At 45.5% G+C, this 26673-nt stretch overlaps 1 protein-coding gene across 1 annotated transcript; it reads left to right on the forward strand.

Moving 5' to 3' along the window:
- Positions 1-1673: 1673 nt before the first annotated feature.
- Positions 1674-26619, forward strand: LOC118211853 (zinc finger and BTB domain-containing protein 46-like). Its single transcript, XM_035389372.1, has 5 exons — positions 1674-2144; positions 13571-14503; positions 19416-19700; positions 23615-23790; positions 24735-26619. Exons 2-5 carry the CDS (start codon positions 13597-13599, stop codon positions 25107-25109), a joined length of 1743 nt encoding a protein of 580 aa, XP_035245263.1. The 5' UTR covers positions 1674-2144; positions 13571-13596; the 3' UTR covers positions 25110-26619.
- Positions 26620-26673: the final 54 nt, after the last annotated feature.

The following is a 26673-nucleotide window of genomic DNA, read 5'->3' on the forward strand; positions in this document are numbered from 1 at the left end:
GAAGGTATTGAATACTGCAGTGCTGTGAGAGCTGGTATGACACTCAGAGAGTCTTGTTCCAAACCAAACCTGAGGTCATATTCCCACAAAAACTCTCTTTCTGCACATGGCAACCTAATCACCCCCCATACATCTGATTGGCCACACAATCCCTTGCATTCCCAACCCAATTTGATTCCATAGGTCTCAGTTGGCCTGCCTGGAAAATAAAGACAGTATAAATGTAAAATAAACAAATTGTGTCGCTCAGGTCAAAGGTCACTTGCTCTTTCATCTGTGTCACAGGTCGATGGGGTCAAATGAAGCGGGGCAGTGGACAATAGGTGGAGGGGGGGGGGGGATCATTACAGCCCCCATTCCCATTTCCACCTCTACTATAATTTATTTAATTTTAATTTGTCAGGGACCTTGAATTCATGTAGCATTCCTACCACTATTTGAATAGTGCCTTTTTATTTTAAAAGGCTCCATTAACCTTGAACCTCAATGATGTCAGAGAGAGATGGGACCAGTGAGGCAGGGTCAACTTGTTTGGGGCTTTCTGTGAAAGAGGCTTACTTGATTCAGGGGGGTGAATTGAAATAAGATACATGATGCAGGGCTAGTTTCCCTGAGCACCATAGGGCTCAGATCTATAAGGAGAAGAGCAGAAGGAGATGAGGTACGGGGCTGTGCACTTTTGACTTGAAAACTCTACAAGAGCAGCTGCAACGCTTCCAAACTGTCATTAAATCGCCTGTGCAGGACTGCTCTTCTCGCCTCTTGCACTGAATTTTAGCAACAGTTACTTTTTCTCTCTTCTTCCTTTGATGGAACAACTTTACTATTCCAATGGCCCTAATTCTCAGCAGCTAGTTTGACTAGCAGCTGCTGCTGATGCATTACACTGCCATTGGCTGGGTGTTACCCTGGAATAGCAACATCATCACCATGTTGTATGCAACAGAGGCATTAATTTGCTTGCCAATGCCGATTGTTATATTTATTTTTCCACATCGATTTCATCGATTGGCATAACCAGGAAATGTTTTGTCAGGCAAAGGGGGGGGGGTCTAAATTCTACCTAGCTAACACTACCTAGATAGACTAGCTTGTAGCTAAATGTAGCTAAATCCCCACAGCTAAATCCCCATATTTTCTTTTTTTTTTTTTTCCAATGGTGCGTTTGGTATTGCTATGTGTTTGGAACCCTGTGAGGACAGCAAAAGGAGAGAGAGGGAGACCATGAGACAGACTGTGAGTTTCCTGATTTGTTTCCACTTCTGCCTCTAGGGGGAGCATGTCCAACCCTAACAGCGCTGGGAATAACCTTACTGATACCCCTCTGATCATGCACTGACATCTATTTTCCTGTAGTTCTGGAACAGTTTTGGAAACAACACTGCCACATATATGCACTGTACACAAACTACATTCTTGCATCTAAAGAATATGACATCACTAACCTTTTTTATAATAATTTTAATTATAATAACAATTATAATTCAAGAAGGATATGGGGCATGTACATACATGTGGGTTTGGGGGGGAGACAGGGAGACACGTCATCCCCTAATATTTTCATACGAATTAATTGTTAGATGTGCAGGTAGTCTTTGCGTTTGCGACTTGACGTTTGAGTGTTCGAAACTAGGCGGTCCAGCAGTGTCCCCAAAGTGTAAATGAAACTTACGCCTATGGGCATGTATAGTAATAACTCACAATCACTTTTATGGCGCCGTTGGTGTGCACTGCAGCGTCTAGTAACTGAAATTTCACAGACAGACTGGGGTTGGCGCGAGTCAGTGCCCAGCGCGCCGTGACAGCGAAACGTGGGGCCGCGCCTCACTTCCTGTGTTCAGGTCCCACTGACCTGTATGTAAGTCCGTTTCTCGAGAGAGAGAGAGAGAGAGCGAGAGAGAGGGGGAGAGAGAGAGGGAGAGGGCAGGTTTTTGAAACAGAGGCAAAGACGGTCATGAGGCAGGAGAGGCACAGGAAAAGAGAAAGAGAGCAGGCGTTCTGTATGTAAGGGGAGAGAAAGCAGTGGGCACACATCATATAAAGGATAATACTTCATACCGAACATTCGTTCCGTCATTGTTAAATCAGCCTGAATTGGTCCCGAAGCGCAGTCACTGGATCGGTCCACATCCATGGGTTAACAGGTATGTGTCTCACATTTTCATCGGTAGCTCTAGCTCTGTTGTCATTAGTTTGTTTTGTGCCTAAATTGTATTTACTACCAAATTTGCCCCGTATTTCTGTCTCGCGCTCGCGTTTTCAGCGAAATTGTATTTACGGAGATTTCCGCGCTTGTAGTAAATATCGTGCTGTAGTATTGGTTTTAAACAATGTAATAACTCTGATGTAGCCGTCTGCCAGACTGAGACATAAGTTAAAGAGCCAGTGTGAGTTGTTCTCTGAGGCGCGTGGGTTTTAACGCTAACGTCTCAATCGTGTAGCGCGCTTGAGTGTGGTGACAGCTGTTAAATGCAAGTTCTTCTATACCATTGTACAGAAATAGGCATGCATGTACGCATCCAGAGATTATATTGTCGAAGACACGCGGAGCAGAAAGCTGTCTGTTCTTGTTTCACGTTGTTGTCATGTTGTTACATGCTGGTAAAGAAGGATGCTGGTCTAAATTGTATTGAGCATCTCACGCGATTTAAGTGAGGCATAGACGCGTATTACCGTATTGTCGTTTTGAGGAACTGGTCGCTAAGCAGAGCTTGGGGGTTACACCGTGTCACCCGACACGACACCGACGCAGCTCCCACCGCCCACCCCAGCGCGCGCACGCACGCACGCAACGCACACACACACGCGCGGGCGTTTCATTAATTAAAGACACATTTCCTAGTTTCAGCCGCGGTAATGCAACTGCTCCGTCCGTTCGGCTGTCGGTAATGGCGTTTATATCTGCTGTGTGCTCGAGGGGATGTCCGCGAATAAAACTGGGAGCTTGTCTAGCTTAGTTTCGGGGGGGGGGGGGGGGTGGCTAACACCCCGCGCGTCTTCTCAGTTGTGCGCCTCAAAAAGGGATTTTTCCCTGTAAATTTCTGCTGCGTCAACACCATAGCATACTCCTCATCAGGACAGTCAAGAGAATGTTGTGTTAGTTTCAGTTGGTGCGTTTGATAGCCTGTATTGTATTATAAAAGTGTAGCTCCGTTATAGATGACCGCTCCGCTTGCCCTTGTGGGCTACTACGTGCCAACGAAGACGGATGATCCGGTATTTAATATAAACCCAGCGGCCTGTCTTTCGGGGTAGCTTTGGGTCTGCCTGCCCCCTCAAACCTTGCAATCCTGTGCCCCACCTCCATTTTCTCCTGTAGCTGGAAAGATCAGCGTGCCCACTGACAGGACTGCACGCGCTACCATCCGCCAGTTCAGGTGCGAAGTGCACCTACAACAAAGAAACGGAATTGGTGGTTTTGATTAATCTTTTTAAACTTGTAATTTGAATGTTTTAAGAAATACTGTTTTAAGAAATATATATTTTTTAATTATACCTTTTTTGATAAATCTAAAACATTTCTGTGGGTGAGAAGGATTGAGAAAAGTTCTCAAAACACTTTTTTTATACCACGACTTTTGGTTTTGAGAAGTTTTTGGCTGACTACTGTTGTCTACATCAGCATATCTAAATTGTATATGGTACAGGAGTAGCCTACATTCAATATTTAAAATACTGAAATGTTGAACACAGAACATAATCATGCATTTATGAGCTGTTTTGTGTGATGTGTGTGGATTGTGTGTGTGTGTTTGGGGGGGGGGGGGGGGGGGGGGTGATGTGTGCAGACTGTAACATACTCTCCATCTTTTGGGCTGGTTGATTGTAGGTAGATGTGTGTGTGTGGGGAGGGGGGGTGTATATAGTTACAGGATTATGAGTGTGGGGGAGGGGTGGCTGCCTCACAGGTGTGGCTCTAGTTTGTTCAAACAGTCCAGTGGCCTAAAGCGTAATCCTCATTTTGGTGGGAGGGGCCTGTGTCATTCTGACCTCCTAAGGCTCAAGAGAACAGCTCTCTTGCAAACCAGCAGCAGGCACCAGGAAGATACGAGCTAATGCAATCTCATCAGACCTGGGACTGGATAACAAATGTGTATGTTCGTGGGGTTGGGCGGTGGGGATCAGAGACATGTCAGGTGACATGGTATAACCCCCACACATAGGTAAAAATGCATATTCTCTTTAACTGACTAAGTGGATCTGATTGAATCTTGGGGAGTGTGTGTACAAAAGGCCAGGCAATCAAAAGCAGTGAGTGGTTCGCCCGTCCGATCAGTGGACAGTGCGATTCTCACTACATAAGTCACATACGTAAAAAGCAGTTGGAGGTGGAAGGGGAACTTGTGGGTGAAGTTATTTATGTGCTTGATATGCAGAGATCATTTAGGGCTACCAGATACTCAGCTCCTACATTCCTCTCTGCACCTTAACTGCAGGAGATTGGTAAACAATTTATGGTGCTCGATGACACTACAGGACTCCAGTGCACAGTATTATACTCAGTCACCTCAATTTAACTGATTTTCAGAAGATGCAATGTTTCAGCTTCAGTGGTAGGGAGAACTTTTAATGTTCGGAACACAGTGCTGATTGGTGTGTTAGAATCAGCGATGTGGGATTTGAACTTTGCGTTCGGGGGCGTTTGAGGGAATGAGTCGGAGGCATGCAATCATGCATCTCCATCACGTCGGGAACACAGCCTTGCTTTTGTGTTTTTTATTTTATTATTTATGCACTGAGTGGATGCCCTTTTCCAGAGTGGCTTATAAATGCTACCGTTACTTCATCCAGTTCATTTCTGCAGAGCTCTGTCTCTCTCTCTTTCTGTTCTTTTTTATGGAAACTGTTAATGTTCCTTAATGGTACAGCGTGTGTGTCTCTATTTTTGGTATAAATGTTTATCAGGTAATACTTCATGAACCTTATGCCTAAATAGAGTAACTCATTTGTCAGTTTCTCAGTGCTCAGTCCCTAGTGATTGGATTAATTAAGAGCCCTGCAGGTAGTTTCCCATAATTTACTACAAAGTAAATTTATACTCTATTTATAGACAACCCCCAGCTCATATGTCACTGACTGTCCTCTTAACAAAAGTGAGATGGACGTCTGTAGCTAAAGTAGTGTGGCATTAAATCCCCCCACCCCCCGCTCTGCAAAATAATCATTCAGACAGACATTAGCTCCTTTGTGTTCATAATGGTGAATACAGTTGGGAATAACACACACACACACACACACACACACACACACGTGCGCATACACACACAAAGTCATCCCCCCGGGGAGAGAGACATGACAGCTGTGCTGCAGGTGCTGATCTCACTCACAGTCACCTGAGGATTACCTGTGGAAAGGGCATGGTCCTGCATGGTCCTGCACTGTGCTGTGCTGTGCTGTGCTATACAGACCGCTGTACATATTTAATTTCAGACCCGCAGCTGCATTAAGATAAAGTCTGAAATAAACTGTTAGTAATTAGTCTCATGTTACAGGTTACCTAGGCTCAGAACCCATAAACAGGTAGGAGTTTCTGTGCAACAGGAGAAACAATGAGACAGGCGACAGTGCTTCTTTAAATGCAGATTTGCTCAGCAGAATCTTTTTATTAATAAGAAATATTTTTTATTCAGAAGTCCATATCAAAAACAAAATATATATATATATTCACATCCTCCTTCATCATTAAACTACTGGTCAGTAAGGAGGCCTTTGTAACATTAGCGTAATACTGCATTATAATTCACCTTTCAGCATTTTTTCTATGAAAACTCGAAACAAATCAAAAGGAATACATTACTAAATGCAATAAAATCTAGGTTCCAACATGTCCACAGTCGTTGTGTGGTGGGCTGTGCATAAAACAAGGCCCAGAACCCAGATCTGAAGTTTTATGTGCTCCCATCTTCTATAACTTGACCCCTTAGGGCAAATTTGTGCATGTGTAGAGCCTAGATGGTTGATTTTGTTGTTGCGACACCCATTAGCTGAATATTCCGGTGATTGAACATGCCTTAATTTGATGTGGCCTATAAGATTACGGTGTGTCAAGCCAAGAAAAGGTATATATGTTCTAGAGACATTGAGCTGGATAGGTTCAAGTCTGTAACAGAGACTACATGACTCACCTTGACCCCTTCACGAACCCTCCAGAATGTCTAGGGCTATGGTTTGGGGTCCCCTTCTCTAAGCCTTTGTGCAGAAGTAGGGATACAGCAATGTAGGAGCTCAATTGAACATACCCACATGGACTTTTAAGTAGATTTAACTGCAGTTTTTCAGTAGATGAACTGTAGAAGCTCAGGGTTATGTGAGGTTATGGGCTTTGTTGGATCTTTTCTGTGTATCAGGATATCATTACAATATGAATGAATGAACTCATTGCAGACTAACTCTCTACCACACTCGCACACACACACACACACACACACACACACACACTCACATACATAGACACATCTGTACACACACATACACGCACAAACATGCACAGACTCACAGTAAATGCAGGTTAAAAGGATTGCTGGGTGGTAAAGTGGGGCTTGTCTAATAGAGTGGAGAGCAGAAGAAGCCTTCACTCAGTCTTATCTGTAAAACCCAAGGGTCTCTGTGCTGCCAGACTCCCCTTCAGAGAGAATGGAGCTTTATGAGATATCAGATGGGATCCCACTCCCTCTCTCCCCCACGCTCTCTTTATCCCTCTCTCTCTCCCTCTATCCCCCTATACCTTTTTTCTCTCTCTCCCCCTACACTCTCTGTCTCTTTCCCCCTCTCTCTTCCCCACGCTCTCTCTCTCCCCCTACACTCTCTGTCTCTTTCCCCTTTCTCTTCCCCACGCTCTCTCCCTCCCCCTCTCTCTGTCTCTCCCCCACACACGTTCTTTCTTCCTCCCCCTTTCTCTTTCCTCATTCTCTGTCCCTTCCCCCACACTGTCCTTTTCCCTCTCCATATTCCACTGTGTTTCTCTCTCTCCCTGACACTTCTTCTCTTTCTCTCTACCTGTCCTTCTCCCCCTCTCCCCCCCTTCCCTTGCCCCTTCTATCCTTTGTGGAGGACAGAAAGAGGAGACAGACATAGCCACTGAAAAGGAGGATTGCGGTTGTCTGGGCTGAAAGGATTGTTTCCATCTCAGGTGAGGGGTGGCAGGAACAGCTGACCACCCCCACCGTTCAACCTGGGTTTTATCTGCCCCTCATCCTGGGCTGTACCAGCCCCCTCCCCAAAACAAAACCATTCCCAACCCAGTACTGCCCCCCGATACCCTCCCCAAGACTGCAGCAGTAAGGATATAGTCCTGATGTGCACCTTCTCTTCTGTGTGAGAATCTTCATATATAGCCTCTCTCTTGATGTGAATATCATCCTCATCATCTTTTGTCTTACTTTGGTTTGTTTGTTTGCTTTGAAATGCAAAGAGGCTTAAAAAAGCCTGCATGTATTAAGTAACCCCTGCCTTTCGTACAGCCACCGTTTTCACATCATTAGAGAAACACTTTTAAAACTGTTTGTGCTCCAGTCTTCTCAAAATCTAAGACAGCTAATCAGCATCAAGAAACCTTTATACTGGAGACCTGCAGTGTGTGCAGGTTTTCATTGTTACTCTGCACATAATTGGTCAATTATACCCGTTCATCGCGTAGTAAATTCACCTTTTTGTTTTTAAGGTGAAAACAAAAAACCAGCAGCAGATCCTGTAGATCCCCAGCCCCCCTGGGTTGGGGAACCCCTGACCTAGTGACGTGACTGTTTGTCTTTCCATATTCATTATTCATTTGTCATTAAAGATACCTTAGAACTTAATGCTAATGGTAGGGGGCTCCCTGTTCTGACAAAACCTGCCTTTTTCAATCTGCCAGATAATTATCCCTCACTTTAATTGGCTCAGTTTAATTGGCTCAGATTAATTGGCTCTGTCCTTCCCAACACAGCTGATGTGCGGTGAGGGGTCTGGAGCAATATGGCTGCTGTGTACCACCCATGTTCAGTCGTGCAGTTGTTGTGCTGTGAAATGACGATATGTCTGGTTTAATTCTGGTTTCCAATGGAGTTCCTCTACATTACAACCATGTAAGAAAACAAAAATACGAAAGATTATAAAATAATCAAATAGGGAAGGTAGAGAATTAGATGTTGTATTTTTTTTATTATAGGTTGCCAGTTTCATTGAGGATCCCCATTGCTATTGATTCCTTCTTGTGTAATTGGGTGCAATGTTGATGGTGTTGTCTGCATGTCTTGCGTTGTGTCATGCTAATTATTACACAGATCAGGGTTGCAGTATTAGACCAGGAAGACCCTCACATTGTATTTGGGATCCTGGCGATTTTCTCCTCACTGCAGAGGAGCTGCTTGCTGAAGTGTTGATAGCAGTGTGGTCGTGGTGTTGGTCAGGCATGACTTGTTTGCAGGCTGCTGTTTTATGTTGCTGTGGTGATTCAAAGAGACCTCACACCCTATTTTTTTGGAGGGGTTGTTGGCACGGCTACAGAAGAGTGAGCACCATGGCAACTCTGGATTTCCTGCCTGTGTTGCAGGAAGTGGTTCCTGGCCTCAGAATAGCTGTTTGAAAATCCCCGCCCGGGTGAGAGGGAGGGCAGGATGGGGAGCTTTACTCAGCCACGTCCGTGTCATTGAGGACCCAGCCCACCAGGCCACAATGCCCACCCTTTGAGGAATGAAAGCCTAACTGCAGTTTAAACCTCATATTTGGTGAGATAGACAGACATACACACACACATACACACACACACATACACACACACACACACACACACATACACACACGCACACACACACACACGCACGCGCACACGCACACGCGCACACACACACATGCACACACATACACACGCGCACACACACACACACATGCACACACATACACCGCATGCACACATGAACATTAGAATACATAATAAATAGAATCGGCCATTCAGCCCATCTAGACTCATCGTGTAAAATATCTATCTCTTTGTCTACTTTTGCTAAACCTGAAGATAAGAGATTAAGTATCTGAAGTCTTTCATTGTAACTTTTACATTTCATACCAGAAACCATTGTACTTCTTCAGCAGCTTCTACAGTTTTCTTGTACAGTGCTGTCCAGAATTGTACACAATAAGTAGTCTGAAAAGGGAATTTTATAACATCAATAAAATCTCCTTTGATTTATACTCAACACTTTTTGCTGTATATCCTAGTATCCTGTTGGCCTTTTTATGCTACCACACAATGCCTAGATCCTGAGACGTACATGCAGAGTCACACACACTCTAAGACATGTACACACACATGCACATGCGCACACATACAGCATTTGTGCTTGTAGTTTTTGTGTACATTTTAAATCATTATTTTAAAAAAGCATCCATGCACAACTGACAAGGATAAGCCTAATGATTTTGGCTCACCTTTTTGTAGGAAGACATACCATAAAATAAAAGAATTTTTGGCTTTCCTTTTAACACCTTGTTTTACACACAGACATAACATAATCACATCTAGTGGAGAGCACACAGAACCCAGAGACAAATGAGGGGGTAACCAAGGCAACAACGACAACTGTACTGTCTGCCTCTAGCACATGACCTGGCAAGCTGCTCCACGCATTGACAATTCTGTGTGAAGCAAAAAAATACATCCTGATATCAATGCAATATTGCCCTTCAATTAATTTCCTACTGACACTTGTTTTTCAAACTGGTCTAATTACTGATGTGGCTATGTATTCACATATGAAATATACACGCGTGTAAATGTATTGATTATATGCAGTAAGTATTTACACAGGCACAGCAGATGAATGCAGGCTCCAAAGGGAACCCCTGGGGAACAGAAGGCAGGGTCCTGCAAGCAGGGTTTGGGTACTGTGAGCAGGGTTTGGGTGCTATGGTCAGGGATTAGTGCTATGGTCAGGGTTTGGTGCTGCGGTCAGGGTTTGGGTGATACAGTCAGGGTTTGGTGCTGCGGTCAAGGTAGGCATGGAGGAAAAGAATAAAATTGTTAAATCCTATTTGATTGTTCATAAACATTTATTTTCACAACATGTTTTCTGCACAGTGCGATTGTTTTTGTATAATAAATAACACTAACTTGTGTATAATAAATAACAGTAACATGTGTACTACCAGCAGGATATTTTGGTTTCACCTTTCGGAAGCAGCATTCATTCTCTTCTTCTCTTTGTTTTCCCCTTATTTTCTCCTTCTATTCCCTGACAGAGGGGTAAGTAGGAAGGAAAACCAAATTAAAGTAAAGCAAGGTTCATCGAGGTCATCCCAGATCTGCACCCGTTACAGGGAATCCCATGCTTCATTAGTGCAGTTAGATTGGCTCTACCGATGCAGAAAAACTGTTCCTTGTACTCCTCTACATGGTACTCCTGTGCTCCATGCTGCCTCTTCTCCTTTTTAAAGTGTTTCAGTTTGTTGCATCATCCTGTGTTCAGTTCTCTTTTTCTTTACCATGGGAAGATTTTATACAGTGCACTGAATTGTGGTATTTCCCTATGTATTACATCATATTTCCACTACATCTATGTTATATTATACTACATTTACATTGCATTATATTACACTTACATTATTTTCATTCAATCCCATTATGTAGCTGGATATTTACTAAATGCACTCTGGCCCTAGGGTTGTGATTGGGATGAGTAATTTTCACAGTACTGCCTTGAGTTACCTGAAGCAATCTGTTGGGAGAAGAAGCAGTATAACAGAAAAAATTGAGATGCCTAGATAAAACTCAGACTTATGCATTTGCACAAAAGGAGCTGCTTGCAGAATAAATTACAGTGAAAACAGCCATTAAGTGCAAGTTATTTATTTTTCCGTGTCAGAAAATAATGCAGCAAGCATATATTAAACACAAAATCACACAAAAACCTCCACAACTATGTGCAATATTAATACCCGAACACATTCACGGATGTTGAGGTCTGACTCTGGGGTGGCCAGTCCATTGTTCTGAGAACACCAGCAGCTTGATCTTCTCAGCAGTGTGCTTGGGGTCATTATCTTGCTGTAGAATGAGTCCCAATCGAATGTTGTCCAGAGGGTACATGATATGATATGTTTAGATTTGTTTGTATTTATCAGAATTTATGTTGTCTTCAATCAAAACCAAATCACGAACTCCAGATGTTGTTATGCAACCCTGGTCTTGCACTGATCCTCCACCATGCTTGAGTGATGGTTGTAGACCTGGTTCTGAAAGTCTTTCATTGCTCCTGCGGAGTACATGCTGCCTCCTCTGCCTTCTCATGCTGACATCCGAAAATATCAAATTTAGACTCATCAGTCCATGAAGTCCTCAGCCCAGGTGTCCACTCTTGGGGTACTAGTGCAAATTTTTTTCTCTTATCTTTATTTTCTTTTCTGATTAGAGGCTTTTTGACAGCTACACATCCTTTCAGACCCATAGCATTGGGTTGTCTTCTCACAGTGGAAGGTTTGATGGAAGCGCTTGTGACTTTCTTCAGACCTGACGTTAGGGTTGAGCATGATTTTTTTCCTGTGTCTCAAAGATAAATCTTTGTGGCGGTGATAATTTGGGTGGATGGTCTAACAGTTCTTGCATGGTTTTTAGGAGTTCCATCTTCTCTTTATCTTGCAATAATCTTTTGCACTCCATTGCCCCTCTTGCCACTTTAAATGCAGAAAGGAATCTGCAAGGCAGCTGAGGTGTGTTTATGTAGTTTTTTGCTTGAATATTAGAGTCACTTTTGAAGGCAAAGAGTTCTCTGACACTTTTGGTAACTTTTGTTGGAAGGATGCAGGTGTAACATGTTTGTTGAATGGAAGGATGGAAGACTGAAAGTGGTAATAGGGTGCACAAAAAAGAATGGACAAATACTGATAGATTGCATAGTATATGCAGTGGTGGAGGCTTTCTTTTGTCATTTTCTGTTAAATAAGTTTCCTGCGTATTTGAATGGATATCGGAATGGGTGACTGGAAATGGAATAAAAAGGGTGGTCCCTGGCTTTTGCACTGTACTGTATATACCGTGTATATACAGAATCAGTTCAGCATGGTTAATCACATGTGCCTTGTTGAACTGATACTAATGTCTAAATAAGTTTGGCTTACATTTTTGTAAAAGCCTGGCAAAACTGCCATCGCGTCTCTGAATAAGTAGTAAAAAATAAAAAGACTGAAAGCTGACAGCTGAGGTTAAGTAGCCGTTTTAAAATGCATCACTTGCCGTGCCAATTGTTATGCGAGAAAGGTTCGTTTATGCAAGTTGCCATGGGAGATGAGGTGGATATTTATTTGATCTTACAAGGCATCAAGTTGAGAATTACTTTCATAAACGCGATCTGAAGTGCGCCAGCCCCGGAGCGAATGGCGCTGTCACATCGGCGTGTGCGAGCTGTCGCGTGCGGTCACCGGCAAATGGGACCTGGCAGGTAGCGCTCCAGATACTGTACACATCGTGCTTCTTTGACAACGCTCCACGGTCCTATCAATGGCTTGGCTCAGAGGGGCTAGTATTCACGCTACAGTCCTGTAAGTCCTATACTGTGGGTAAATTACTTTTGAAACCACTAGAATGAACCACCGTGTTTTTATTCTTTTTTTTTTCATATGCTCGTCGACGTTACCGTGTACACACTCTGTATAATATGTTGAAAATTACCTGAGCTAAGCAGTTACAAATATACGGCACAACACAATACTAAAACTTACCAAAAAGTTGCCTGAGTTCCAACAACGATCTAATTTACATTCAGCAATATTATATATGGAGTACAAGGGGATCGATAATACAACTATTGTGACCATTTACTGTGAGTTTATGTGGGTTTATTTTCTGTAGAACTAATAATGCATAGAAGGAGATATGAAGCACAGAAGCGAAAATACTGCATTTGCCTGCCGCAGCTATATTTAATTACAGTCGTCATGGGTCAGGAAACTAATTGAGTGGAAACCTGTCTTCAGGCAGACTTCGTTTCTGAGCGTGAGCATAAGGCTGATCAGCAGCAGACAGGCAGACTCCTGACTCTCTTCACCCGAAAAAAAAAACATTCCTGAGGTTATTATTTACTTTTTTAAATCAAATTTTGTTACAGGACTGTTTACTTCATGAGATGTGACAGGCACCAGTAACAGCAGAAAAGTGATTATGGTCGCTTTATGCTGTGCTGTACAGGTTCACTAATATTGTTGAGTTGAAGAAAGAATGCTATGACCCAAGAAAGTCCTCTTATACTATAGACCAGGGGGTCCCCAGCACTGGTTCTGGAGAGCCACTTTCTGGAAATGCTTAATTGACTTATTTTCATTGTTTTTTTTTTTTGCTTTTGCTTTGTGTGCGTGCGCGCGCGCCTGTGTGGGTGTGTGTGTCTATGTGACTGTGTGCCTGTGTGCATGTGCCTCTATATGTGTGTGTGTGTGTGTGTGTGTGTGTGTGCATGTATGTGCGCGTGTGTGTGTTTGTGTGTCTGTGTGTGTGACTGCGTGTGTGTGTGTTTGTGTGTGTGTGTGTGCGTGTGCCTGTATGTGTGTGTGTGCACATGCGTGTGTGCCTCTGTGTGTGTGCGTGACTGTGTGTGTGTATTGGCAGGAGTTGGCAGAGGAGGAGCCCGTCAGATGAAGGACAGGAGGGAGGAAATGGAGATCTCCTCGTACTACGCGCAGCTCTTGCATGAGCTGGACGAGCAGCGGCAGCACGGTGTGCTGTGTGATGCCTGCGTGGTGGTGGAGGGGAAGGTCTTCAGGGCGCACAAGAACGTGCTGCTGGCCAGCAGCCGCTACTTCAAAACGCTGTACTGCCAGGCCCGGAAGGTTCCGGGGGCCGGCCCCGGGGACGCCCAGGCCACCGCTGCCACCACCGTCACGCACCTGGACATTGTTACGGCGGCGGGCTTCCGCGTCATCCTGGACTTCATCTATTCGGCGCGGCTGGCCCTCACCAGCAGGAACGTGATCGAGGTGATGTCGGCCGCCAGCTACCTGCAGATGACCGACATCGTTCAGGCCTGCCACGCCTTCATCAAGGCAGCTCTGGACATCAGCCCCCGCCCCGAGGTCGCAGAGGATGTGGGCGTGGCTCCGGGGGTGGTGGGCGGGGCCTCGGAGGCTCTGGCTTCCCTGGTCTGCTCCGTCCGCAGCTCCTCCCCCTGGCTGGCGCGACGGAGCAGCCCCGCCAACTCCTCCGGCGACTCGGCGATCGCCAGCGGCCACGAGGGCTCCGGGGGCCCCTACGGGCGGGAGGACCCGGACCCCAAGAGCCTGGAGAGCCAGGAGGATGCCTGGCCTGCCCACTTCATCCCCACCCCTGTGAAAGAGGACTCTGCCTCGTCCCCTGTGCTGAAGTCCCCGGGCAGGCGCGGCGCCAGCGCAGGATGGCAGAGCATCTCCGCAACCGGCCGGCGCAAGAACCGCAAGAACAAAAGCACAGTGCGCCACATCACGCCACAGCCAGCCGACGACGGTGAGCCAGGCTCTCCGCTGGCCTCCACCCTCCCTATGGGCTACAGCAGCCACGACAATTCAGGTAGGATCTGAGGGCAGCAGTGTGGAGTAGGGGTCAGAGCACAGGAGGGCAGCAGTGTGGAGTAGGGGTCAGAGCACAGAAGGGTAGCAGTGTGGAGTAGGGGTCAGAGCACAGGAGGGCAGCAGTGTGGAGTAGGGGTCAGAGCACAGGAGGGCAGCAGTGTGGAGTAGGGGTCAGAGCACAGGAGGGCAGCAGTGTGGAGTAGGGGTCAGAGAGTTAGACAAGGAAATGGTAAATGGCAACGTGTATTGGCATCTGAGAGATTAATTTTTTCAATAATGAATAAGGCCTATGCTTTGACAATGTTTCTGCACTTTATTAAACTTAAATTAGCTTTCATATTTAAAAAAAACAATATCCAGGGATCCCTTCAGCTATCTCAGGGTTTAATAATGTACCCTTACATCCTCTGTGATAGCTTCCAAAGCTCCCTAACCCAAACAGATTCACTCAAGAACACAGGAAGGACTCTTTTATATAAAAACTACAACTCATTTGATAAAAGCACTAATTGGATGGCCCACACATCTCTCAGGGCTAACATTATTACATCACAAACTCTTTCAAACTGACTAATACATGTATACAGGTACTGTATATAGCATTTTGTCTTTTTAGGATGTATGCTTTCAGTTATCCTTCCTCCTACTATCTCCATCCACTTCTCTCGCAATTCAGCTCAATTCAGTTCTCTCTCACCCATGTGGTTTTAACAGCAACAGTTCTGAGTGGTGTAGCTGACACACATAAGACCACTCCCCAACCGACAACCCCAGGCCCCTTCAGACTGCTTTTATCTCCATGGAGATGGTGATGGGTTTCAATTCAGCTTGTTAAAATCGCCAGATTTAGTCCGCCTACTGCACCTACTTGGCCTTGACTATCTGGCCAGCACTGCCGCTGTGTCTGCGGGTGAATGGGCAGAGGAGACAGGAAGTGAGGACCATGACAGGAAGTGGGGTTCAAAGTGGCTTCTTTCACCTGGCCTACTTTTCTATCACCTCACACACAAACTGCTCTGGTCGAGTTTGAGCTGTTTTTGGTTGAAAGGTTCTACTTAGCTGTTTGTTCTTGGCCTGCAGCTTGTTGGAGGTAGGGTTTGGGGGGGGGGGGGTGAGGTGGCTTTAGTGCAGGTGTGGGGGAGACCGAGAGTATGTTGACGCTCCAGAGTTCAGTGGTTTTGGTCATTAGTGAGGCTGTTTGCTTTGTTTTCCCAAATCATGTTCCTTCAGCACTTACATTCCCAGAAATTCCGAAGTATCCACCTCCAGGTTTGTCCTACACACTTTCTCTTTTGGGATTGTGTTTATTTTTGGGGGGAGGTATTGTCACATATTGCTGCCAGGACTGATTGAGAAACACTACTCCCAGAATTTCCTGGGGGAGTTTATTTCCAATCTACATCCAATGTTTCCACATTCCACTCCCACCCGTCAGAGGATGCAGCTGAAGTTCTCCTCCCTCCTACTGCTCTCTCTCTCTCCCTCTCTTCCTCCACTCCTCTCTTCTCACAACTCTGCTTTTGGCCCAGATTCTTAACTGTCTCTACGTCTGTCCCTCCTCTTACTTCTCTCTCTGTCCTGCTATCTCCCTTGACACACCTCAGTGGTGGTTAGATTAAGTGTGTTCTGTGCTGTTGGTGAAACTGAAGGTGACTTTTGTGTAAGGGTATGATGACGCGACTGTTGTGATAATGTCTAGTTTTATGCATATTTTGAATTCATGTTTGTGCTAAATGAATCCAAAGACTGATTGATTGATTGTCTTGGCATTTGATTGAATGCCAAGACTGAAACCCAAATCTGCAGTGTTGGGGATGAGATTTACCCTCTTTACTGCAGAGGGTAAAGTGCAGAATCCACACGAATGCCTTGTGTAACGCAAGTACTGGTCACACTGCTCAGAAGTTAACAGGCCAACACGTTCCAGAAAAACCTCAATTATGAACTGCACACTGGATTTAGAGCCCCTGACCGCACTCCATCTCATCATACAGATGCTACAATTACAATCACCCGCATAAAACTGCCCAGCCCAAGCCTTAATATTGTATTCCCTGGATACTTCTTTCTTTTCTTCCCCACCTTCTTTCTCTCTCTCTCTCTCTCTCTCTCTCTTTCTCTCTACTCCATTCATCTATTACCCTTTCTCTTTCTCTCTCTCTCACTTCCATTCTGTTCAAATGGAGTTTTATTGACATTGCAATAAACAATGACTTCCTGGAACACTTAGTTTACAAACTAGAGAGCATTGTTTGTAACTGCAATGGTATATGTTCATGTAGTACATTTGTGTGTCTGTATGCGTGTTTGTGTGTGCATTCTTGTGTGTGCATGTGCACGTGTGTGTGTGTGTGTGTGTAAAAATGTAAGTGTTTTCATTGTTTTTTCCAATTTCTGATCAATCGTGATGATGTCAAGCTAGCAGACTGGAAGTGAATTAATTCTGGAAAAAAACATTTTTTAAATTAATATTTGAAATTGAAATCAAATTGCTTCCTTTCTCCCTTCCCCCCTCACTCTCTTTCTCCCTGTCTCCTCTCTGTTAATGTACAATCCTGCTATCCTGAGTGCCATTAACTCCCTGGATTACCTCAAGCCTGCGATTCACCACCCTCCTCTGTCTCCTCTCTCTGCTCCTCCTCCAAACACTCCCACCATCTCTCATCTCATCTCATCTCTTCTCCTCTCCTCTCTTGTACGCCTTCAGGGTCAGTTAGATTTATTTTTGTTTTTCATTCCCCATCCCTTTCAAAGGCCTGATTCCTTCCTTTAAATTACAGAAAGAAAGAGAGAGAGAGAAAGAGAGAGAGAGGGGGAGGGAGAGACTCTTCCTCTCATTCCACTTTCTCCTCCCTATCGTTTTCCTCCTGTTTGAAATTATCTCTGAATTATCGGGCTGTTTTAGTGCTGCTGTGTCCTCTTGTGTCTGTGTGTACTGCTCTATCTCTTCTTCCCTGTATTTGAGTCTTGTGCAGTGTGAAATGAAGTATGGAATGATGATTCCCATATGAGTTTGTTAGGAGCTGTGCTGTTAGGAGCTGTGCTGTCAGAGCTGTGCTGTTAGAGCTGTGCTGTCAGAGCTGTGCTGTTAGAGCTGTGCTGATCAGAGCTGTGCTGTTAGAGCTGTGCTGGTAGGAGCTGTGCTGTCAGAGCTGTGCTGTTAGAGCTGTGCTGGTAGAGCTGTGCTCTCTGGCTCTCTTCAGTGATTGTAGACTCATTGTTATAAGTAGAGTGCTGAAGGGACAAGTGTTCAGTACCAGCACACTCACACACTGACTTCCTGTTTGTGAGAGAGGGGAATGATTGGACAATGCTGTAGCTTATCACCATGGGGGATCTGGGCCATGGTCTCTCCCGAGTTGACAGAGAGTGGGAAGTTGCAGGGGAGAGGGCATATGGATATATCTCTATTTTCCCATATTGTCAAGAGAATTCAAAGCCAGATAACCTGATACCTCTTTGACCCTGGAAATAAAGGGGGGCTGCTGCACTGTACTGTGGAGAATATTCTGGAAGATTCCTGAAACTCCCACGCAAAAACAGAGGTTTGGGTTTCAGAGGGGGGAGGGGCCGCCTCCCCTCCCAGAGGGTCAAGGGTCAGAGGTCATGCCCTCTCAGCCTTTTCACAGTTTTTGTTTTTTTTAAAAACATCCATTCCACAACCCTCCAAAGATGGGGGTGGGGTGCCAATGGGTGTTAACTGTTAACATAACTGCAGAAATCAGTGGTAGCTTGCTGTCATGGAAACCAAGTTTAACTTAAAAGTCCCTTTGGTTGGAAAATTTTAATATTGTATTCTGAGCTGCAATGTCATGAAAGACAGGAAGGACAAGAATACATACAGTTTGGAGAAAATGAATAAGTAATCATTTGTGTCTGTCAGTTCCATTAATCGCTCTGTCAGTGCCAAAATTAAAGGAGGAAGGATTGATGCAGATGGGGGAATGATCTGGAAATCCCCCTGACTCCACTGGTCCTGTTTGTCTGGTGACAAGAAAGTTTGGGAAAGAAAAAGTGCTCTAATGCAGCTTGTGATTCAGCCACAGAGTACACAGATGAAGATCAATTTACAGCTCCATCATACAGGACTCCGCGTCTTTGTGTGTGCATGCGTGCGTGTGTGTTTGTGCATTCATGTGTGTTTGTGTGTTTGTGCGTGCATGTTCAGACCTAGGCAAATGCTGTATATGAAATTCTTTATCCAGCTAAGGTATTATCACTGTGCGTGTGGCTGATGTTTGGTGAATGGGCTCAGCTCAGCTCACTGGCAGGCTGCCAGTGTGCCGTGGAGGGCGTCGCCCAGCCCAGACAGGCGGCTGTGAGCGGCCGCGCCTCCTGGCCTGTCGGCTTCGCGGACGCGCGCTATGATGCCCGGCAGTGTCTGCTCTATTCGTATCCCAAACCCAGACACTTTCTCCAATGCCACCGGCGCAGGTCTCCCTGGGGATTTCCAGTCAAAGGCAAACCCTGCTGTGTATGGATGTAAAGGCCTGCTTTATTTGTTATTACTGGTACGTCGTATGTGGCACAGATTGAGCTGGCTGGTGTGCAGGTGTGGGAGAGCCGGGTTGGTGTTTTGGGGAAAACAGTTAAAGTGGTTTTCATTCCTTCCGTACAGTGGTTATCGTGAAGCACTGTCTGCTTACTCATAAATGACACAGTACGAAATAAAGATGGATTGATTGCAATTATCAGGTGTTTCATGGATTGATTGATGGCGTGATTTGTTGATTAATTCATTGATTGATTGAATGATGGAGTGATTCTTTCATGGACTGATTGATTAATGAAGTGATGTGTTTATTGATTGCTGGATTGATGGAGTGACTGATTTATTGACTGGATGAGGGTGTGGCTTGTCGGTTAATTTATGACTGAATGATTGACTCAGTCTCCGCCCCTCTCTCCAGGTTTGGCTGGGGCTGGGGCGGAGGAGGACCACGGCGGCTCAGACAGCTGCGGCGAGCGGCAGGACTTCCCAGAAAGTCGCAGGGGCAGGTTCTCGCCCTCGGGGGACCCCGCCATCGGCTTCCCCCCGCCCCCGGCCCCGCCCCCGGACCCTGAGGGGGAGGAGCCCACGGAGGAGGCGCTGATGGGCAGAGGTGGCCTGATGTCCCTCCGGGCTGAGCTGCTCGGGGACGACACCCCCCTTCTCTACGACTACCTGCCCAAAGGGGTGGAGCACGCACTGTCCCGTGAGTGAGCTGGCCCTTTTAACCCCGCCTCCTGCGTCACACTGTCCATGCGTGTCCTGTCCCCTCTGCTGTCTCTCTCCCTTCCTGTCCCGCCCTCTCCTCACCTCTCTCACACACGCCACCTGGCTCACCACTAACATCATTGCACAGTACTCACAGTATCAAAAGAAACAAAAAAGAAAAATCATATTAAAAAATTCTACCTTTAAAAGGTGTGCGAAAACAAAACAAAAACGCTACCAGAAAAGTAAAAAAAAAACAGAAGCGATGTACAAATAACAGAATAAACTAAAGGATTTGGAAGCAGTCGAACAGAATCACACAAATGAACAGAGGTACGGGGCTGAACTGGGGTGTCTGCACAGAGCCAGCGGCTTCAGGCTTCTTCTCAGCTTTTTAAAATAGGCGCTTCAAGATACACCCTTCCCTCAGCTGCGTCCCACCTACAGCCAATAGGAGAGAGGCACGCGCGTATGGGCCCGCACGCACAAGCAGGTCGCCGTCCACAGCACCCCTACATGCTGCTTGAAACGCGCAAAGCTTTTGTCTTCATAGCAAATAAATTCATGCATAAGTAGGACATGCCTGACATATTTAGATAAGTGCTCTGTTTCTCTCTCTCTCTCTCTCTCTCTCTCCCTCACTCCCTGCCCTCCCTCTCCCTACATTCTTTTCAAATATTTTGTGTGATATTTGTGTGCGAGCATGTTTTAGTTCAGAGTAAAGTAACGACAGGAAAGTTTTGTTTGTATGGGAAAGAGCCAGAAGAGATGAGCAGTAATGTTTTTATCGGTCCCACGACTCCTTGAGGCTTTATGCTATTAATATGTACACGCTTCCATAGTAACAGCCTCATGGTTTTGGGGAGCTGCGTGTGAGGTGAGTAGCACTCATAAAGGTGGGAACAGCTGTTCAGGCTGAGCTCCCTTCCTGAGAAACCTGCGGGCAGATTGTGTTGATTACTGGTATGCTGTTCTTCTTTCTGTTTGCAAGATCTTATGTCGGACCCATTTGCATTTGCCGAAAATTATTATGGGTAAGGAATTTTTTGCCAGTCAAATCAAACGATCAATTACTATAGAAATGTGAAAAGAAATTGTTAAAATCCTCCAAGTCCTACGTATAAAGATAGTTAGGACTTGGAGGATTTTAACAATTCTTTTCACATTTCTATAGTAATTGATCGTTTGACTTGATAAAATCCAACCCTGCTTTTCTCTCTCTCGCACTCAAGCTTGCATCCTCTGTGTACATGTGTGGGCGGTAGGGGAGAGTGAGAGAGGTGCGAGAGAGAGGCCTTCTACCCACAACCACCAGCCCTACCTCCCCCCCTTTTCCCTCGGTAACAGAGTGGTATAGGAACGCCTCCACTGACCCCTGTGGGTGGAGCTGTGTCTGTGCTGGCCAGCATTCTGTGGAATCTCATGCATTTCCTGCAGAAATACCGCTGGGCTTCTCTGCCCCTACATCTCTATACCCCTACACACCTACAGCACTATAACCCTACACCCACAATATAACTCTGTACCTCTATGCCTCTATACTCCTGCATCACTGCACCTCTACACCACTATACTCCTATACCACTTTACCTCTACACCTTGCACACTACATGCCTACACACGTACGGTACACCTCTACTCCCTCTTCTGCACAGGTTATGATGCCTCTGCTTTGTTTTTTATTCCCAAAAGAGTCATAAGTATGCCCTCACTCCTCAGCCCCGTGTGAAGGTTTTCTGTTAGTGTGGCCTTGCAGCGGCTGTTTGTGGGGGAAGCTGGAGGGGTGGCAGGGCGTGAAGATCTGGGAAACTGCCCTCGTTTAAACTGCAGAGAGAGACAGGAAACCTGCCTGCCTGCTCAGAGGGGCCATCTGCCCACTGTGAGGGCTGGGGTGGGTGGACAGGCGTTTGTACTCACCATGGTGAGCAAACAGAAGTGTTTAAGGACATTGGGTTTGGCCACATCCCCAGAGACAAGCAAATATTGAATACCCCCCCCCCCCCCCTCTCTGACAGCAGACTAGGTGTGTACATCTCAATGGCATGACACAAAACGATCCATTATAACAAGCTCCACTAGTGGAAATGATCAACACTGTTGTTGTTTTTTACACCTAGCATTCTTGAATTAGTGCGTGGGTGAACCTGTGAATGGCATCACCCTCAGGGCCCCTCCCACACATACTGCCCTTCAGAGAACAAGACCCCACTGCTGTATCACCACACCACAGCAGTGAGAATTACACAACAGTGCCCCCTTCTGGAGTTGCATGGGAGTACACTTTTTTTTTTTTTTAAACTGTTTTATTCCCAGCTGCTCACTCTTTGGACTGTGGCTTCTCCATAATGACACTGCACTTGACCAATCCTGTCCTGTCCTGTTATGTCTGAACTCTGACCCCAAGCTAAACAATCCCCAAAGGTGTGGGGGAGCAGTGGCTTTTTCTTTCTCACCTGAGGTGGGGGAAATTAAAATAACTGCTAATTGGCTTTGCATTGACCCACCCCCGTTCAATCTGTGAATTGATTGAAGGCCAAATAAACAGAGGTGGACTGCTTCCAGTGACCCATCTGAGTAGTGTGGGGAACTCACAGTGATATCACCACAACAGGAACTGACCTTACAGCAAAAGTAATGTCCCGGCTGTGATGTCACAGTGACACGATAATGTTGCTGCAAGAGGAACTGAAGAGGGCCAGTATTTGTCAGATATGTGATCCATCTGTCTTTGTCTATGTCTAAAATCTATCTAAGTACTTACGCTGAACAGTATTAGCGGAGCTAACTTCATTTTGAGTTGAATATCAAAGACAGCTAATATTATTTTATCTTATGTTTCATAGCATTTTTAAATGCATGAAAGAAAGAGAGCATTTCTGTATGGACTCAATGGAAACACGTGCAGCCAGAGACTCCTTACATTACATGCAGTTTGTATTTTCATCACTTTTGATGTATGGAGGTGCTAAAGAAACAAATACAGAAATAGGAGCTGTTAAAACATTTGTGTAGTTCATGCACATAATCAGGACTAGAGCTATGAATTCCCAGACCCGGGACAACATATATATCTTCTCCTTCTCAACATAACATTTTTGTACATTGTCAGGTGCTCTTACCCCATGCAACTTACACAGAATTCATTTTTTTCATGCAATCCCTTTTATGCATTTGGATATTTACTGGATAAGTTATTCAATACTTGCTTGCTAAACAGCAGTACCGTAGCTCGAAATCAGACCTGCACCATTTTCATTACAAGCCCAGTTCCCTAACCATCACACTACACTGCTGCCCATTGTGGTGAGTTTTCTTTTCAGGAGAGAGGGCAGAGTACGGTGAGGATCATGCTCTCTGTAGAATCCTTTCATACACCTCCCTCTCCCGGCTGCTGCAGAACAAACCGACGGAGGCTTCGTTATGAGAAGTTATTGATTGTTGTGACCTGACGTGGGTCGTTGCCAAGGCTGTTGCTAAGGAAATTATGACAGCAGCTACCAAGTGTATTGATGAAAGCCAGAGTGGGAATCACAGAATCGGCCACGGGCCTCATGGGATTCTGCACAGATGCTCTATTGGCAGGTAGATGTGTGACTGCAGCTTCATTTCCGTCTCTGAGCACTGGCTGGTGGTTGGTGCAGTACTCTTTCAGCTGGGTTAAATAGAGGACATGTTCACTGTGGCTCTGCTGTAATGCTACAATTGTGCATGTGGAGTTGCCCGTGCTGGTTGTGTGCTATAGTGACAGCACTTTCACTAGCAGAGATTATCTCCCCTCCGCTGGCTGGTTGGGGTGGGGGCGGGGGTGGGGTGGACTGCTTGCGTGAGCGGCGGGGGGGGGGGGGGGGGGAGAGCTGATTTGGGCGGGGGGGTGTGTGTGTACCAGTGGCTGAGCTCCCCTCTCTCCTGCAGTGAGAGACTTCACGGTGATCAGGAAGAAGTTCCGCTGCCCGTACTGCAGCTTCTCGGCCATGCACCAGTGCATCCTGAAGAGGCACATGCGCTCGCACACCGGGGAGAGGCCCTACCCCTGCGACGTCTGCGGCAAGAAGTTCACCCGCCGCGAGCACATGAAGCGCCACACGCAGGTGCGGCTGCGCAGACGGGCTGCGGTACACGCTGCACGCAGAAAAGACTTTTTACATGGGTTTCTGCAGTTTGGCTTGATTTCAACATTTTTTAGAGATAATTTAATTGTGTTTATCTAATTTTTTAGGAATCTTACAGTAGACAGTACTGTCTTTACCAATTTTTCGCTTGTTTTTTTTTACCCTTCTTAGCTTTTTTCTCCATTCTGCTCTTTGCTTTATTTTCTCTCCTTTTCCACTGTCATATTCTACTCTTTTCCTCTGCAGGGGGTCTTTCATCTGCTCCTTTCTGTCTTTTGTTTAATTTACTTTCCCTGTGTGAATGTCTTTTTCTGTGAGCACACAGGCTTGGATTAAAATTACATTAAATAATATTTGTTTAATATTCTATTCACCACAAAATGAAATTTTTCAGTTTTTGTTCGTAGTTTGTTGAGTTAATTCTTGCGGTCAACAAACTCTGTGAATATAAACACTGAACTGTGCCTTCTAACTGAAAGCTAAGACAAATATTGATTGAATCCAAGCCTTTGACTTCCTCTTTATCTTGATTTCTGACACTGATACTTATATTCAGGTTTAAGATATTCTATTGGCAGTAAATACATTTGTAGATGTAGTGTTGACTGTGGGTGGTAGCATTGCCTAGCGTTAGGGAGGTTCAGTTAGAAGGGATCTCACTGTTCTCCAGTGACCCCTGCTGGTTGGTCAGATGCCTGCAAGTCCACCTGCTAAACTGCAGATGAAATGCACAAGCCCAACTTGCAAGCTGCAAGCGGCGCTAGACATCACATGGTTCAGAGGAGAGCACAGGCTTGTCTAATAAATACATAAGAACTGGTATACAATTGGGCAAGAGAAAATGCAAAAAAACAAACACAACATAAAGTCAGATGAATAATCATGATGATTATATGTCCTCTCTCTCTCTCTCTCTCTCTCAGGTGCACAGTAAGGATAAGAAGTACGTGTGTCAGGTGTGTGGGCGTGTCTTCATGTCAGCAGCCAGCGTGGGGATCAGACACGGCTCCCGCCGGCACGGCGTGTGCACTGACTGTTCTGGGCGGGGCCCAGGCGCGGCCAGGGGCGTGGCCGCCCAGCTAGCCCACAATGGGGACTCACAGGAGGAGGAGGAGCTGTACGGTGGTGATCACGGCAACGAGGAACATGGCGACGGGGACGAGGAGTTTCTGGGAGAAGGAGAGGGGGAGGAAGGCGGTAGATGGAGGGATGACTCAGGAGAGAAGGAGGAAAGCGACTCAGCACAGGAGGGAGAGATGCAGGGGGGAGGGAGCGGGGACTTCCCCTGGATTTCATAGCCACTGCCCCATTTTTCCCACCAGGCCCACGAAAGTCTGCATGTGAAAACATGCCTCAGATGAGCAGGTACAAACCAGCAGACATACCTCCATCTGCACTGTAACACGCGTGTGCGACACTCTGGGAGTCTGGGGAGTAAGCGCATCTTTGTTTCTTTATGGTGTCTTTGCTTTGATGCAGGATTTGAAGGGAGGGGGGGGTCTGGCACTGCACAGGTGTTTCTCTCTGCCTGTCTGTCTCTCTGAGTGCCAGAGATTCACACCAGACCTGGGTCAGATACATAACTCAATCACTCACTCTTTAGAGGCAGGTAGAGTTCAGAAACACTGCAGATCCGTGAAGATTTCACATGAAATGTGCTACTAACTGAAGCACACAATCATATCAAAATGTTTTGGTTCTGAATACTTGTGTTTCTTTTTAAATGATCAGTAATGGGCAGTGATGCTAGTGGAGTCTGAAGTTTAGAATCATTAAGCATGTGTAACCTATGTAAGATGCATTTAGCGTGTCTCCTTGTGTGGAGGTGAACCCATAGGCCCCGGTTCGAGGTTTGGGTAATTTCACAATTCCATCAACTCATATGAAATGGAAGATGTGATCGGCCAGCGTTAGTACCCCGGTGGCGTTATTCCTGCGGATTGGGTGGGGGGGGGGGGGGGTGCAGAGGGTCCAGGAGGAACCGGAACATTCAGCACACGTCACTGCCAGAGACTTGCACTTTAAATCTCTCCTGACTTCTACACTGTCCCAGTTTACACGGCTCACGCTTCTGCAGTAACGGCCCACCAGTCCTGCCTTTTGGGACATCTATCCTCCAGACTGTTACTGTATGTACACCCATCTTTGCAAAAAATTTGACAGTCTTGGATCAACTGTTATCTTCCACACTTTATACCTCTCTGTTCTCACATGCATTTATAGCTGAAATGTTTATCAAACTATAAAATATAAATCTAATGAACACAGAAATTGATGCGTGATTGAGAAAAACGGAAAGAGAAAGAGTTGTAACTGTGGTGCTGTTGGACTTCGTATCCCAGAATTCCCCATGTGCCCGTATTTGCCAGGAAAGAATCTCAACATGTTTCACATTTGGAATGTTTATAACCTCTCTTTTCCAGAGGGAACTATCCAGGCTAAGGGCCTTCTCACCTTCACGAGGGCAGTGGTTCCCAAACTCAGTCCTGGGGTATCATTGTGCATTGCTCATTATTGTTCCAACCACACTTGTAATTCCGTTTTCTCTTAATTTTTCTTAATTAGACATAATTAAATTAAACATAAAATTAATTTTTATGTTTAGAGGGATTACTTACCACATTATGTTAGAAATAGCTATGCATGCCATGAAGAATAAAAGTCCCATTTTCACATGTTTATTGTGCTATATTACAAACAATTACATAATAAGAGGCAACACATTTTTTAACTGATCAAATTAAAGACAGATGAATCAATAGGCTCCCAATTAGGTTGAGGAAGACTTGAGTTTAAGTTCTTTCATAACTTATTAACACAATTGAGATTTGTCTCGTTGTCATTTGCTTTGTCTTTGAATTA

The sequence above is a fragment of the Anguilla anguilla genome, chromosome 13, assembly GCF_013347855.1.
Source record: "Anguilla anguilla isolate fAngAng1 chromosome 13, fAngAng1.pri, whole genome shotgun sequence".
NCBI lineage: Eukaryota > Metazoa > Chordata > Actinopteri > Anguilliformes > Anguillidae > Anguilla > Anguilla anguilla.